Source organism: Lonchura striata, chromosome Z, assembly GCF_050655825.1.
Source record: "Lonchura striata isolate lonStrDom1 chromosome Z, ASM5065582v1, whole genome shotgun sequence".
Classification (NCBI taxonomy): Eukaryota; Metazoa; Chordata; class Aves; order Passeriformes; family Estrildidae; genus Lonchura; species Lonchura striata.
In genome coordinates, this window is record NC_140740.1 from 21,788,179 (window position 1) to 21,805,268 (window position 17,090).

General features: G+C 40.6%; 1 protein-coding gene across 1 annotated transcript in view; it reads left to right on the plus strand.

Moving 5' to 3' along the window:
* Positions 1–17,090, plus strand: part of GRIN3A (glutamate ionotropic receptor NMDA type subunit 3A) — a 66,857-nt gene that overhangs the window by 17,821 nt on the left and 31,946 nt on the right. Inside the window, exons 2-3 of the mRNA XM_021541456.4 lie at positions 6,393–6,991; positions 12,687–13,734. Of these exons, the coding sequence (XP_021397131.3) occupies positions 6,393–6,991; positions 12,687–13,734 (1,647 nt within the window). The remainder of the gene's footprint in view (positions 1–6,392; positions 6,992–12,686; positions 13,735–17,090) is intronic.

The following is a 17,090-nucleotide window of genomic DNA, read 5'->3' on the forward strand; positions in this document are numbered from 1 at the left end:
CTGGCAGTGGTGTTTTTTGCTGTTACCTTGTGGTATCACTTCTGAAGATCTTCACTATAACCTTGTTTTTGTTGTTTGTTTGTTTTAATCAGCTTTCAAAGTCTTATTTCTCGATAATCTTGATAATCCAACTCACATTTTATTCTTGCAGCCTGGTCACACCTATCTTTGATCTAGAGTTGTAGGTAATCACTCTAAAAGGCCAATGAGAGCTCTTCCATTAGCAGACACACACACAGATCACCATTGTTGTATCTGCTTAAATAGTTTTCTTCAAGTTAAACCAGCAACATTGTGTGTTATCAAAATTTCTTTACAATAAGAGAGTCTTCCTCTATCACACCTCAGATGCGAGGAGCAAGGAGGCAAATTTCAGAAAGCCCAAAGTATTTGTATTATCAGCTTCAATACACAGCTGCTGTTTTGGCTCTGCTGCTGTCAAAAGTTGAATTGCTTGAACAAAAACTGGGGGGAAAAGTGCCTCCCCTATGCATTGTCTGAATAACACATGGGAAAACTAAACATTGCCTGCTTCAGAACTCTTTTGAAATGGATCTCTTTGGACTGATAGTCAGCATGTGCAGAACACCAGTGCTGGTGAGGTGCTTCTCTACAGAAAAACACTCAGACATACCTAAACAGTCTGCTGAAGGCCATTTATTCAGTAGGATGTTGTTTCTTCTTAAGGGTAGGATTAAATTCTGCTAAACACCATTTTACAGCTATCCAGGCCCATAGTGGCAATCAGAAGAAACCCCAAAAGATGCTCTTAGTAGAACTGCCCCTGTGGTTTGTTTTCTTTACAGATGTGGGAAGACTTGTAGTGGGGCAGCTCTTTCTGGCAAGTCCTCACGCACTTCAGTAGTCCATTCTGACGTCCACGCACAGCAGCTCCTGGCAGCTCAAATGTTTGCAAGGGCTTTTTGGACACTGATGGCAACTCTGTGACTCCTGGGAGTGAGCGCCAGAGATATGGACCCACCACTTCCTCCCATCTGAATTGTACTGCCATTTTAAAGAAATGTCATGGAGAATTAGCACAGCTCCCCCTGGTCTGTCTACACAAGTGACCACATGCCCTTTTTTAAACTATAAAGGCAAATTTTAGGGAATTGAAAACTGCTCTCTCTCTTGGATCTGTATGAAATGTTCTTCATCAAACCTTGAATGTTTGAATTTTTTCTTCTTGCTGAAGCAAAGAACACCTTGAATTTTTTGAAGTAATATTACTGAGGATAATTTATAAGTGGCTATTCAGATAAATAATGGACCCTGCTTACCAAGATCAGCTGGAAGTTCATATTTTACCTCTTTGACCTTGAAGAGAGCTGTACATATTCAGATTCATTTGGAGTATTTTTGTGTAGCATTAGAGAAAGCAACCTCAAGTCATGTCTGTCTGGTCTAATAAAATAAATAATTTTCAAGATGAACTAAGTCAAAATTTAAATTAAGCTAGCTCCTGTGGTGTAGTGATTTTTAAAACCAGCAGTGTGTTTTTAGGATTTGCATGTAAGCATTGCCTGGATGGATGCCAGGCTTCTTTTACTGCAGGAATCAAGACAGCTCTGGCTACTTTAAGAAAGCTTTTCTTTCTGAGCTTTTAAACCCTCTGTAAAAAAATAGTCTTTAGTTTGGGGACCAATTATGGTCTTGATCAAACAGGGTGTATAAGAAGACGGATGGACAAGAGAAGGAAAAAAGGAATTTCTGGCATCATCTCACTGGTTTTCGGTCCAAAGCAGGTCTGGGATTTTCTTCCCCAGAGAAGCAGAGGTCTGCACAGCCAAAGCAGCAACATGCTGAGGGCAGAGCAGGTTTTTTGCTGCAATTGGAGCTCACCTCCCCTCTGGAGCAGCTGGTGGGCTGGGCAGGGACTGGGATGTGGTGCAGAGGGGGCACCTCAGCAGCTGGTCAGGAGGAGAGGGCAGGACTTCCCACAGTTTGTCAGCTGCTAGCGCAAACTCCATCTTGAAGTATTGCCATTTCAGCAAAGGCAGTGCACATTAAAAAAATAAAATAGCATCTCCTAGCACCTTTTATGATAGCATGAAATGAGGAAGTGCCCATAGACTTTAAGGAATGGGGCTTTAGGTCTAAATTTTCTAATTTCAACCATGGATAAAACCAGTCGTGTCAGTTTTTAAATCTGTGGCATCACCTTGCTCACAGCTGCTGTTGATCTCTGTTTTACAGCTGTGAGTCCCCACAGTGGCACTGCAAGCCAGGAGGGGTTTTTCCTTCTGTGGAACTTTCTTTAATGTGATTACATAGCCTGTTTTCTCTTTTGTGTTTCTTATAAAGAATGTATATACTTATATATGTATGTAAGCACTGCCTTTACCCCCAAGAGTCAGCGGGAAATATTTTTCTGTGTTTTGTTTACTTTTACACAGTTAGCAAAACAATGTTCACATCTATCCTTTTAACTCTTCTAATGAAGCTATTATAATGTCAAATAAAATGTCGCTGTGACTATGCCTAATTAGCATTACAAATTTGGTTGAAGAGATAAATGACCAGATACTTCATGGTGCAAGTCAGCCTAGCTCCAGGCGCTTGTGCTCACAAGATTTACAAGGATGGGTTGACAGACTGATGAAATGGAGGCCTGGAAAATGCTGCATTAATGAAATGCAAACTGTGTTTCAGCTGTTAAATGGACCTGCTCTCTCAGGTGTCTCATGCAATAGGAAAAACCTGAAAAAACTGCTCTGGTTGGGATACAAGAAGCAAATCAGTAGTTACAGTCTCTGCTGATGGGCTGGAGAAGACACACATCAGACCATGTACAGCTTAATGTTCTATGAATGCATTGGTCCAGAGCCCACTGAAAGTCAGTGGAAAGATTGTTAGCATCTGATCCAAAGGCAGGAAGTCAGAAATTAGGGATTCAAGGCCTGTTCTTTACCAAGTAAACAGTGAAGTCAGGTGGTCATAGCTGGTTTATAAAACAGGAGCTAGTGATGTCCAATAAAAAATTAAGCACTTGTGGACATAGATGTTTCTGCTAGTGGCACTGTGTAAACACATCACTAAAAACAGATAGCAATTAGCATACCATCTTCAATGTCAGCTTAAACTCAGCCTTAAAGACATTTAAACTGAACTTCTCTGTGAGATTTAATTGTCATTTTAACTGAAATAGTAAAACTCTGCTAATTTCAAAGGGAGGTAAAGAAGGAGTTTGCATAAGAACTTTAATAAGGGTCAAGCAGATTTCAATACACAGATGAAATGTCATAAATCTCTGTTCCATTATTACCATGAAGTTGTACACATCTAAATTATCATTTCAGTTTTCAGAAACCTTCTCTATGAAGTGTCAGCAATTACTGAGAAAGTCACTGTCTCAGCAATTACTACTGAATGGTTTAATAAATAATTAGTATAAGTTCTTCATTAAAAACCAGTAAGTGTTGACTTTGAAGAGAGACAAATCAACAAGAGTTATGTAAAAGCATTAAGAACACTGTAATATCAAAGGCTCTCTACTGAAATGTGGCCTCTCTGTATTTTTCTTCAACTGCAACTGAGATACAAATGGCAAAAAAACCTTTCAAAACATAATTAGGAAAGCGTTAAATCCAAACATCTCCAAAGAAGCATTCCCTTCCTTCAGTCCCAGTACAAAGAAAACATTAATTACTCTTCCTTCCCAACACCTACAGGGTTGTTCTCATGGTGTGCAGAGACAATTAGCTGAAACCTAAGCAAAAGTAATGACTAGTGACTAAATTTTATGTACGCTATTGTATCAGAAAATTCTGAAACAGGTTGGCAGTCCAATACTCCTAGTAAAGAAAAGAGACTCTGCTGCTTTTCCAGGGCTGAATGTTTATCTTTCAAGCATCTTAGCAGGGAATTTAGTAGCTAATAAATCACAGTGATGATAAGTGCTTGTATCAGTGCATCCGTGGGCTCCTGAAGGTGATGGCTGAAGCACAGATGGTCTCACTCTGAGGAGCACTTCTACCCGCAGGCTCAGTCCAAGGCAGGTTATCCCAAATAACACCCCTGTTCAGGAAGGAGTGTGTCATCATGGGAATGGGCTCTTGGACCATGCTGACACATGCAGGTGTGCTGCACCTAGGACAGGGATCACAGTGCAGGAGCTCCTGAGGACTAATGCTGTGGATGTGGTTCTGTATGGAGGAGAGTCCAACCCTGGACCTGAGAACTCCCAGTCAGGTGAAAATTGCCTTCACCTGCTCAGCTTTTTTGCTAAGTAAAATTGCATCCATTTTTCTGGCCCTGAGGCAGAGTTCTGCCTTCTCTGTATGTGGTTGAGGGGCCTAGGTTAATACCTGATAATCTCATAACCTCCGAAAAAATGTTTATTGTGATTCAGTTTGCAGAGACTAGTTTATTCAAACCAGCTTCCCAAACCCACTATGCACAGTGCTTTATTTCCCTCCTGAACTTATCATGTGTTTTAATTAGTAGGCAGTTTTTTCCAGCTCAGAACTCAGAAATTCTGCACAGGTTAGCTCCTTGAGCACTGAGTAACTTGTCCTTTATCAAAGAGTCATCCCTCTTGTGTCTTGCTGGCAGTACATGATGTGTATCGATTGTGGACAGTGATCTGTTTAATTAGCTTGTTCTTGCATCTTGGTATAAAAAAACAAAAAGGCCACAGGTACCAAACCCAAGAGATAACAGAAAGAACTGAGAACATCTTCAATTACAGCATTCTTTTAATCAAGCTTTGAATTTAAACTATCTGGAAAACAGATGATGAGTTCATGTTGCTGCAAATTAACACAAGGGCTTGCTTATAACCAGTAAGCTCCTCCTTATAACCAGTAACCCCAGCTCCTCAGGGTTTGAGTGATTTTTTAGGTTGGTTATTTTTTTTTTTTTTTTGGTCATTTCACCCCTTACATCTGTGTTAGAGAGCCCAGATAGTTTTATTTATTTAATAAAACTAGGGTAAATTGACTCATTACTGTATTATTTTGAATTCATTATTGTATTATTCGTAATTCAGAATGACATCTTTAAGATCGATACAAACTGGAGCCTGTTATTTTCAGTAAAGTACTTTTAAAACAAAAATGACATTTTTTATTGACTTTGAAAAGGTTTGGTTCCTCACATAATATACATTAGCTACTGAGGATTTAAGAGAAGGATGAACAAACCCAAAGTGTTTAGTAACATAATAGATAAAAAGACAAAATCCAGGTACCTGTGTAGAGTCATATACAATTTGAGTGGACACAAATACAGACAAATGCTGTCTTAAAGTCATAACGAAGCTCTCACAGACCAAAAGATACACTGGAACAGACATAACATTTTTTGGACAGTCTCATGGCTGGAACTGAATACCAGTGTAAAGTGATACAACTTCTTTAGGAAAGGTACAGGGAAGACTGTCAATGTCAGCTAAAAGCAAAAGTTGGAGTAATATATAATATGCTAGCTGAAAGCCTGGTTGAAGCCATTTTTTAGGGCAGAGAATTATTTCAGAGCAAATGCCAGAAATTGCTTATATTCTTTAACTTTTTTCCTTTCTTATTAAAACTGGAAATAAAAATTTATTTTTAAGACCAGGGAAAGGAGAGAAATGAGAGTAAGGGAAAAGAATGATCAAATAGTAGGAACTACTCACTTCAAGAGTACAGAGGAGTTAGCCTCAAATCATCCCTCCTTTTCTGGGAAAGATAAAGCCATGGGCAATGGTGTTGGGAAACATAATGAGTTACATTCTCTAATAGCATCCCTGACATGGAAAAAAATGAATATGCAATGATTTATCAAATCTTTTCCAGCTCAGAAATCACAGACTCATATCTTTGCCTCTTGTGCATTGAGTAACTTGTCCTGTTCTGTTGGCAGTACATGATGTGCCTTCATTGTAGACTGTGATCCATTTTATAAGGTTACTCATATGTCTGTAAAAACATCCCCAACTACACACACACACACACAAAAAGAGCTATAATGAAAATAACTGAGGGGTTATTTTATTTTTTCTTATTGTTTATCAATGATCTTTTCAGCATCCATTTGTAAATGGGTCTGTAAATGGGCTGAACTTGAGCCAGAAGTTATTTCAAGGAAATAACTTCTCATATCCCTGTTGGGGGTGCAGAAAAATCTTTGCTTGAGAATGCTTCGAAATCCAAAAGCACAAGTAGATAGAAGAAAAAACATATTCTCAGAAACAGAGTCATTAATGACTGCTGCAGTTGAGTCAAGCTAGCAGAGAAAGCCCATGAATCACAGTCCATTTAAGCTAGGTGGGTGTAAATTTTCCTGCTGCTCACACAGTTCTGTTGATTGGCAAGTAGTTACTTTGAACTAAAGGAGTGTATAAAAATTATTCAGACTCATTAGCTTTTTTCCAGTATATTTCTGATAATCTTTCATTTTTTTAACCACAGAACCCCCTTCACCTGCAGATGAGCTTAGAAAACACACTGAGTTCTGATGCTGACATCACTTTCTCGATTCTCGCAATGAACAACTGGTACAATTTCAGCCTGATGCTGTGCCAGGAGGAGTGGAACATCACAGATTTTCTCTTCCTCACACAACAGAGCTCCAAGTTCCACCTGGGGTCCATTATAAACATCACAGCAAACTTCACTTCAACTAGTGACCTTCTGAACTACTTGCAGTTTTACCTGGAGAGCATCAAAGACACGTCAACCATGGTGATGTTTGGGTGTGACATGGAGAAAACGCGGAGGATTTTTGAGATAACCACGCAGTTTGTGATGCCTGCAGAGCTGCACTGGATTATTGGGGATTCACAGAATGTGGAAGAGCTGAGGACAGAAGGTTTGCCCCTCGGTCTCATCGCTCACGGCAAGACAACTCAGTCGGTCTTCGAGCATTATGTGCAGGATGCCATGGAGCTGGTAGCCAGGGCTGTGGCAGCAGCCACCATGATCCAGCCTGAACTGGCTCTCATTCCAAGTACAATGAACTGCATGGACACAGATGAAAGGAATATCACTTCAGGCCAGTATTTGTCAAAGTAAGTTTTACCTTTTCCCTTCACCCCAGGTAATATTTGCTGTATGGCGAGAAAAATAGTTTTTTTTCCTCCCTCCCACTGTTCTCTGTGGGTTAATTATCATGCTGCTAACCCTCCCTCACAAACAAGTTTGTTTCAGTGTTTCTTCCTGCTTCTTTACTTCTGGGCAGATTATGAAATTTTGACTTTGCCACACTGGGAGAGAAGCTAGAACTTCAAGATTCTGGTGGAAGAAGACACTGTTCCACAGAAGTAGAGATCACATAGTAAACATAGGCTAGGTTACAGACTGTGCTCAGAAACTTTATATTTATTCATGTAAGTGGGCTACTGTCAAATTCTCTAACATTTTGAGTGTAGAAAACAGGATATTTGCACTGTCTAAACCCTTGGACAATATAAAGATGTGTAGTAGCCCATGATGTAGTAGCCCTTCCATGGAAAAGAGAGGAAAAAGATGCACCTTCATCTCTTCAGAAGGTTTCTTCTGGTGAGAGCACTCAAAAGTACAATGTACTGTTTCTGCTTCATGTCACTATATAGAAGCTATTCCCAAAATTACTTCTGTGTTCCTGTTTAGAAATATTATTGTTGTTAACATATGAGTTGAAAACCTGCATGGTACTTTTTGAAAACAAACAAAAAATGTCTTTGCTAACTACATTAATTCATCACGTAATCTACATCCAGCAACTATTGCATGTTTTCCCCCCATTATATCTGGTGTTCAACTTAAAGATTTTGTTGGACAAAACCTTAGTTAGGATAAAAGTTTTTGAGGCTTTTTTCCAAAAACATATTTTTTTCTTGGATATGTCTGCACAGTAGTGTATTAACAGCACTGCTCAAAACGCAACCATTTGAGACCCTATCATTTCCTTAGTCCACTTGTTCATTCAGAGTCAAAAACTCTGTTTCCAAAGAGTGGAAGAGGGTTTGGGAAATAAACACTGGACCGACTCACAATACCACACTGACTTGTGATGTTTATTTTGACACGTCTTTCTGGATATTTTAACTGAAAAAAAAAAGTCAGCAGGAGCCCTTTTAAAGTAACAAGTGGACAGCAGTTTTATGAATAGGCTTTTTGAGGTTTGAAGAAGAGATTAAAAAAAAAGGAAAACAAAAGTAAAACAGTTCAATGTATTAATGAAAAATAATTTATCATTTGCTCTTCATAGAGAACCATTGGCTTTTGTTATATTTTGGGAGACAATATGCAATTTCACATCTGTGAAACGTCTTTTCCCTTCATATTGGTAAGCATATCGTGGAAGTAAAAGAAAGAATTTTATGCTTAGCTTTGGTTTTTTCCCTATACAGTTGCTTGTGAACTCTATTAAAGAGAAAATAACAGGTTAGAGAAACCCTTGTCCTAGATCAGTGCAGCTGTTTCTGCAGTGTATGAGTGAGACAGGTACCTGACGGCCAAAAGTGATGTATTTGCGTCAGCAGTGTAACTATTAGCTCTGAGTGGTGGCATTAATTTCTCAGGTGTGACATGCTGATGAGTGGCTTCACTGTGACCAACCTGGCCCATCTCACCAGGGCTTTTAGGCATTTTTATCCTCCAAAGATGAAAATTTTGTCTGGTGCTTAACTGCTTTTTATTAATGAATGTATTTTTCAGTCTGAATGAGCCCATCTGTCTTGGTGGGAAGCCTTGGAGCTGCTGTGCTTGGGGATGGAGAAGGGGATGATGGAGCAGAAGCAGTGCTCAGACCTCCACCTCACCCCTCTGCAAAGGGTGGATGGACAGCAGCCCCACTCTCTGGCACAGCAAGAGCTTTGTCTACCAGCACTGATTTCATACCTTGGCTGTGCAGACATTTAAGTGCACCCAAGAGCAGAATAATGGGCTTGTGCATGGCAAAGCATGCTTGTATCTGTATGGATATGGGTATAGATGTACAACCCCCTGCAGATTTTACTGTTGTAAGTCACTGTCCATTTTTCCTCTTATAATGAAATTGATTCCTTCATCAATTCTCGCCTGTTCACAGGAGCATCCTTGTTGGAACAAGGCATTAAAATTTCAAAGCCTCATCTTGTCTTATATAATTAGTCTTACAGCTTTAACTCACCTTCTTGGGTAATTTCATCAGTCTGCTATTTCATAGATCCATAAAATCACAGAATGGTTTGGGTCAGAAAAGACCTTAAACATCACCTAATTCCACCCCCTCCTATGGGTAGCGACACCTTCCACTATCCCAGGTTGCTCCCAGCCCTGTCCAACCTGGTCTTGAGCACTTACAGGGATGGGGCAGCCACAGCTTCTCTGGGCAACCAGTGCCAGAGCCTCCCCACCCTCACAGTATATACTTATTCCCAGTATCCCATCTAGCCCTGCCCTCTGGCAGTTTGAAGCCATTCCTTCTTGTGCTATCAGTAAGAAGTCTCTCCACCTCTGTTGAGTCCCTTTAGGGACTGCAAGGCCACTAAAAGTTCTCCCCAGAACCTTCTCTTTTTCCCTGCCAATTCTAGTTCTTGCCTCCGGGAAGCTCCCCAAAAAGAGAGGTGGAATGACCCAACTGTCAAGATTGAGAGAAAATAATTTCAGTAGGTCATTCTTAAATATACGATAAAGATACTGCTACTGGAGAGTATCTTTGCTGAAGTTCTAAGGAGCAGTTCTTGTAATAAAGCACATGAGAAACAAAGCTGAAATGAATAAATAACACATTTTGGAGTAATTTAAACTGAAGTGACTCATAAAATTTTGATGCAGTTATCATAGACTGTCAGTGTGAACATCAGCTCTCATATATTGACACAGCATCAAGAAAATTCATTCAGCTGTCAGACCTGAGGATCTGGCCCTTCACCTTCTGAAATTTGTGCAGACTTTCCATACAAATCTGTCAGTAGACCTTCTGAAACAGCTGCTCAGATACTGCCAGCATGTCTGTGCAGTACCCAGCACTTGTAATTCCCAAAGATTCATGCTGGAGATTTCTAGCTTAAGAAGTGTAGTCAGAGACTCTTATCTGTTTCCTAAGTTTTCAAGTAAAGGAGTTTTCACTTGAAGTTGCTGGCACGAGTTTCACTGGTGCTGCTCACAGTGCATGCAAATGCTCAGCAGCCTCAGCTGCTTGTGTATAAAACAGAGTGTTGTTAAAATGCTTCTCCATCATGGTTCCCATCATTTATTTTGATTCATGTTCTGTCACTACAAAAAAATACAGAACATGCAAATCAGCTGCAAAGGTAAGCCACTAACTCAATAAGATTATGAAGTTGTACATTCAAATGCTGCTAAATCTCTCTCAGGTATCCACTTCTAGCAGAACCACAGGACAGGTACAGAGGGCTCATTCTGCCCTCCTGGGTGTGCTTGCTTCTACTGTACGAGTCAGCGAACAGCATGCATTAATTCCAGTGGTCTCCTTCCACCTTCAGAAAATTAATGTAATGCATTGTTCCATGGCTTCAGTTACTCCCAAAGCGCCTGCTTTGCAGCATTCTCATGCTCAGGTTGTGCTGTATTAGCAACATGGGGCCAAAGTCATGAGAGCTTTGCAAGCTTATTCCGCCTGAGGACATCTCCCTCCATTTTTGGCATTCTTGTGGACATCTCCTAAAAAAGCTTTCATGCAGGTCCATCTACATACATGGAATGGTTTTACTTTTACTGTCACAGTGATGGCTTTGGCTTATATGCCCAGCAAGGCTTGTAAATGAATAATTTCTTACAGAGACTGATGGTGATAAAAGTAAGAAAGAGATAAAACCCAAACAAGTTTATGGGCACGTAAACCTTCCTTTAATGTTAAAAATTGCCTGCTCCCGTAAACTTTGTCTTGATAGTGTTTGCATACACAAACAGGGAAGTTACACCATTAGATAGAAAGTATGGATTAGGAGGGAAGGAGTGGGCAAACAGTGGCAGATGCCACTGATTACTGGAGTGGAGTCCTTTAATACTGGACTAAATGGTAAATTATTTTAAACATAAAAAATGTATTTATAGTTTATATACATTTATATTTATAAACATCTGTCTGCCTTTTTTAGGTATGATTTCCAGACCCTGGCTAGCTCATGTACAGATCATCTTCTTTTGAAAGTATTGTCTGTGTCATCTTTCTCCAAATTCAACTTACTCAAAGGAGACTGAGCAAGAACTGTGAAGCTGCCTTAGAGAAGGCTATCACAGACATAACCATGCTCAAAACTAAAGCATTTACTTTCATAAATTTACCTTTGCAAAGGGGTAAAATTATATGACCTTGAGACTTAAACAGTGGAGATTTTTAACTGCTGAAACCCCACCAAAAATCATCAAAACAAAGTGTAGAAACCAGACAGAAGTATGGATGTATGCACACTTGCAATTGATTTATCTTTTTCAAATCAATTTAAGGTTATTTTTTATCCTCTGTAACTATTGATAAATGGTTAAGTCTACCTAAAAGTTAATGTCTTCCTTATTGAGGCTGGAATGGCAGCCTTTATACATCTTCCAACTCTTCTTTTCATACAATTCTCAGGACTAATGTGAAGTGCTGTATTCTGCTACAACAGCTGAGTAGTCTGTCTTCTGAATGCCTCTTATTGAAAAAAAAAAAAAATGCACGTCTTGCCTTGCACCATATTAGCAGGAATGTAACTCAGTTGTTTTTAATGGAACCACTGTTGTAAGGCTTGTGCAGCCCCTGCCAAATGCATAGCAGCTCTATTGTTAGCAGCATGCAGTTCAGCAGGTCATGGTGTTCACACTGAAAAGGATTTTCTGCTTCAAACACTTAATTCCTGCTGAATTCTCAGCTCCTTTATCCATGTTGTTTTTAGCCTCTTTGATGATGGCTTGCCAGAAGCTGAATTTAACAGGCACAGAGGACAACTACTAGCAAACACTCCTTTTCAATACAAAGGAAATATGCAACTTTATTGTCAGTATCTGGAATAGTAAAAGCCCGGAATTCTCAATGCAAAATGTGTGGTGCAAAACTGGCACACTTCATGAGATCTTCTTCAATGGCAGCACTGCACTTTTAGGAACATTACTTTAGCAAATTTTTTTTTTTAAACTGCTTTTTTGGTTTTTTGTTTTTGGGTTTTTTTTTGTTTGTTTTTTGGTTTTTGGGGTTTTTTTTTGTAAGAATTAAAACTGACTGTCCTAGAACAACCATCTTTCACTTTCTTCCCTTACTTTATTCTGAAGTGTCTAACAGTGATTTACCAATGCCAAATTTGCATTTTTGAATCCAGATTGGTTCACTTGAGAGTGTTTGAAAGCTGTTGACAGCACTTCAGTAGCCCCTCTTATGTAAGAGAGATCTTACTGAGATTATAGCATTTTTCTTGGAAGGGCATTTCATACATAATTTCTACTCTTCCATTTTCATACATATTTTTATCTAGGAAAGTGACAGCAGATCTGGTGAGTTCAGTTTAGAACTAACCTGTATTTCATCAGTTTGTGAGACAAAGGTAACTGAAAAAATTACGGTTCTTGTACTCATTTTTTCTAGTAAGTAAAAAAATACATCTTTCCTGAGGAGTTTTCATTTGCATTAGCTACGTAGGGGAGCATCCCCATATCATTTAGTCATAAATTATGTGTCTGGTTCATTGTACCATAGTGCTATTAATGGTCCAGGTGTTCAGCAACATCCCTATCTACTCTCTTCAATATAAATTCATGGTCCAGCTGTCTGCTTCTGATTCCCCTGCTTTCTCTCTCCAACAGGTTTTTAGCCAACACAACTTTTGATGGTCTCAGTGGCCACATTAAGGTGAAGGGCTCATCCATTGTGAGCTCAGAAAATAATTTCTTCATCTGGAATCTGCAGCACGACCCTGTTGGAAACCCAATGTGGACACGCCTGGGGAGCTGGCAAGAAGGGAAGATCATCATGGACTATGGGATATGGCCAGAACAGGCACAGAGACATAAAAGTCACATGCAACACCCCACCCGGCTGCACCTGAGGGTGGTGACACTGATTGAGCATCCCTTTGTCTTCACAAGGGATGTAGACGATGAAGGTCTTTGCCCAGCAGGGCAGTTGTGCCTGGACCCACTGACCAATGATTCAGGTGTGCTGGACAATCTGTTTGAAACCCTCCAAGGTGGAAATGACACTGTCCCCATTGAGCTGAAGAAGTGCTGCTATGGCTACTGCATTGACTTGCTGGAGAAGCTGGCTGAGGATATGAATTTTGATTTTGACTTGTACATTGTTGGGGATGGAAAATACGGTGCCTGGAAGAATGGTCACTGGACAGGGCTGGTAGGAGACCTTCTTGCTGGTACAGCTCACATGGCGGTGACATCATTCAGCATCAACACTGCCCGAAGCCAAGTGATTGATTTCACCAGCCCTTTCTTTTCAACCAGCTTGGGGATCTTAGTGAGGACCAAAGACACTGCAGCTCCAATTGGAGCCTTTATGTGGCCACTTCACTGGACTATGTGGCTGGGGATATTTGTTGCTCTTCACATCACAGCTGTATTCCTCACCTTGTATGAGTGGAAAAGTCCTTTTGGAATGACCCCTAAGGGAAGGAACAGGAACAAAGTGTTCTCCTTCTCCTCTGCTCTCAATGTCTGCTATGCGATCCTGTTTGGAAGAACAGCTGCCATCAAACCCCCAAAGTGCTGGACTGGAAGGTTTCTAATGAATCTCTGGGCTATTTTTTGCTTGTTTTGTCTGTCGACATACACAGCCAATCTAGCTGCTGTCATGGTGGGAGAGAAGATCTATGAAGAACTTTCTGGAATACATGACCCAAAGGTAAACCATGTCTGTTGTTATTAACTCAGTCTTTTCTTCTCTCCACTCAAAATTCACTGCTGCATAATTTATGGTTTCTAACAAAATCAGAAATTCATCTTTGTGGAAAACTGTGGTTGCAATTACTTACCACCTGGTGGCATTTCAGGAGGAAAGTTCAGTGAGATAGGACTTTTAAACACCCATAAGAGTGTAGCAGGAAGTATTTAAAAGATTGAAGATGAGGAAAAAGGTGAAGTATTCTGGTATTTTCCACTGCAGAGAAGAATAGTGATGCGGCTTTCGGGGGTTCCTCACTGCTGTCCCCCGCCCCTCCCCGGCCCCCCGGGACCCTCTGGCTAGCTGTCCCCTCCGGGGCCGGGGTTTTCCGCGGTCCCGCTGCCCTGGGCTCACCAGGCAGCGGCTGGGTTAGCACGGTCCGAGCTGCGGCGCTGCCTCGGTCGCCGCAAGGGTTCGAGATAAAGAGACCAAGAGAGACCAATGGTATGCTTGTCCAGATAGATTGTATTGCCTGAAGCGTTGCAGTGACCAAAGGTCCCGGGCTATTGCCCAGATACAGTTTTATACAGCAAAATTAAGAGTTAAGGTCTTAAACAATAGAGACAGTGTTCAGCTAAGGCACATCAGAACCACCCCAGGGGCCAGGTCCAATGGGAACTGCTCAGGGGTGGGGAGAAGGGGGTCTACAGAGGAATGCTGAAGAGAAACTTTCCCGAAACAATGGGACATACAGAAATGTATCTTTTCCTCAGTTTCCCATTTCCAAGGCCTTTCTAAAACCCTTCATCCACACTACCATGCCAGCATGATAGCAACATAGTCGGTTCTATATGCAGATTACGGATTTGAGTTCAGTTCCAAGTTCCCTTTGGTGGGACTTGTTCAAAAGAGTTGGATGATTCAGATCATCCTGAAATCTACTCAAACAAAACAACTACACAGAACAAGACAAAACCATTGATCCTCTTTTTCAAATATTTCACTGGTCATAATGCTGCTGGCAAAGGTAGTGCTGGCAAAATTCTCCATGAATGCTAAATGAAACATAGCTGAACTGAAATATTTTGAAAAATGCTGCCTTTTTCTTCAAAACAGTGGAATTCACTTTACAAGCAGTCAGGCATTTGATTTGCAGTATTGTTTCTGCTGGGGAGCCATCATGGGAGGAGATGAGCAGTGTTCTAGACTGCCCATCTACAAAGAGCTCAGACTTCCCAGAACTTCCTCCACATGCTTTCTCCCACTTCCCAAGGGGTCTTCAGCTGGAATTTAAGTCCAGTCCTTTTCTAAGACTGTTCTTAATTTATATGCCACTAAGTAGCGATCAGGCAAGCAAGGGGCAGAATGGCTTTTAGAGAGAATAGATGGCTACAGGTGACACTAGAGCACCCTCTCCACTCGACAGGCAGTCCAGGGGACACGATGGCAAGCAGATTTCCCTTGCTCATGTGGCATTTTCTGTAGTGAAGGTGTGATTTTATTACCCACAGTTTTGTACTCATGACCTAACTGCTGGTACAGAAACCATCCACCATGTGTTTGTCTCAAGGGACTGAACTGATAGATAGTGGTTCCTGAAAAAAAGTAATTTCAAAACCACAAGAACAGGGCATACATCTTGATTTTGTAAACTGTGTGAATAAATGGTACATATGTCCCTCCAGACAGCAAAAGCCAGGCTCCATCTGTTGTATTAGTGAAACCTCACAGTCAGGCTGATGACCAGAGAGTTTTAACTTTGTGAGTGCAGTGCCTGGCTCACTCCCTGCAATGTTAATTAGATAGCTTTTACCAAAAACATTATAAACAAAGAACAGTTTTGTGGCTGACCCAAGGCACTCTAAAATTTATTTATTGCTTAAAGCAAATTGCTTCTAATAATCTGCCATTCCTCTCCCAACAAAAGATATCATAAATATTGCATTAATATCTTCATCAATATAAGGCACAAAAAGCAGATGAGAGCTTTCAGCTGAATTTCCCCAGCTCCAGGGATATCTCTGTTACTTTGTTGTCTGAAGCCACAGTGGTGATTTGAAAATGAGTTTGGTCCTCTACTCTTTGCGTGGGCGTCTCCTCATCTATCAAATCAAATTGCATCAGATTACATTCTATTTTTCAGCATTATTGCTGTGACCACATGCAGTGTTTTTAAAACAGGTATTGGGAAATTCCTGCAGCTCCAAGGAAAATTAAATTATTCTAAAACTGTGCTGTTGAAGCTTAGTGCAGAACATTGAAGCATGTCAGGTGCTGCAGATACAGACCTTGGTCCAGAACAGAAACACCGATGACTCCTGGTTAGTAACCTCAGGGATTCCATTACATCAGTGGGATACTGGCCTTTCCTGGGAAAGTATTTCCCTGCTGTATGGAATAAATCTAAGCCTCTGAGTAGATACCAGTTCCCATTGTGAGAATAACACAACACAGATTTTAGAGAAGAAGAAGATTGCCTGCCATTACATGAGCTTCAGAGTAGTTTGGTGTGTATCATTCATGCATTTGCCTCCAAAGTCTTAGTCTGAAAGAATAGTTGTAATAGAAAGTGCACTGGTCTAACCTAGCTCACACAAGAGCCTGAGCTGTGGCTATTCAAAGTTCTCCCGAAGAGTTAAAGCTTAGGTTTAAGAAATGTTTGGGCCATAACAGTCACATATTTACAGGTACAGGCACCACATTTTCATTAGTTACTTAAAGCATAATTTATGTGACTTAAAAGATGTTATGCTTGGGTTTTTCTTCCCAGATATGTTTACCTCTTTCTTTTTAGTGGTGGAGACTCATTTCAAAAAGAAGGCAGCAGAAGGGAGAAATAACCTTTTTAATTTAAATATACTTCTAAACATCCTTCTGCTGCTTTCAGTATGCATGTGCCCTTTGTACTGTGCTTTTGAAATTTATTTAAAAAACAAAGCCCAGAATAGAAGACCAGCCTTCTCGAGGTGATGTAAGACATTTAATTTCTTCAGGCTGTCAGCCATAAATGGTAAATCCCATCTGAGGTTGTGAACAGTCAGGAAGGACAGAATTAGAGCTATCTCAGTTGGACCTTTAAATGCAGTAATGATATAGAAGAGAATATAGAAATATCAAGTTGCTGAAAAGAGGAGCAGCCAGGGAGACAGGAACCAGAGCAGAAAGAAAGCAGTGCAAGGAATGAGAATTGATTTACTGGAATGTCTTGAATTTGGGGAACTTGCTGTGTATCTTCAGGGTAAGAATCTTAACCAGGGCAGGTCACTAAAGCCACACTCCTGCAGTGTCCATAAAAGGTGGCTGCCCCCTTTCCTAGAAGGTGCAACAGGAGCCAATAGGTTGTAGAGATCTTGAAGCAATGTCCTGCCATCTTAATA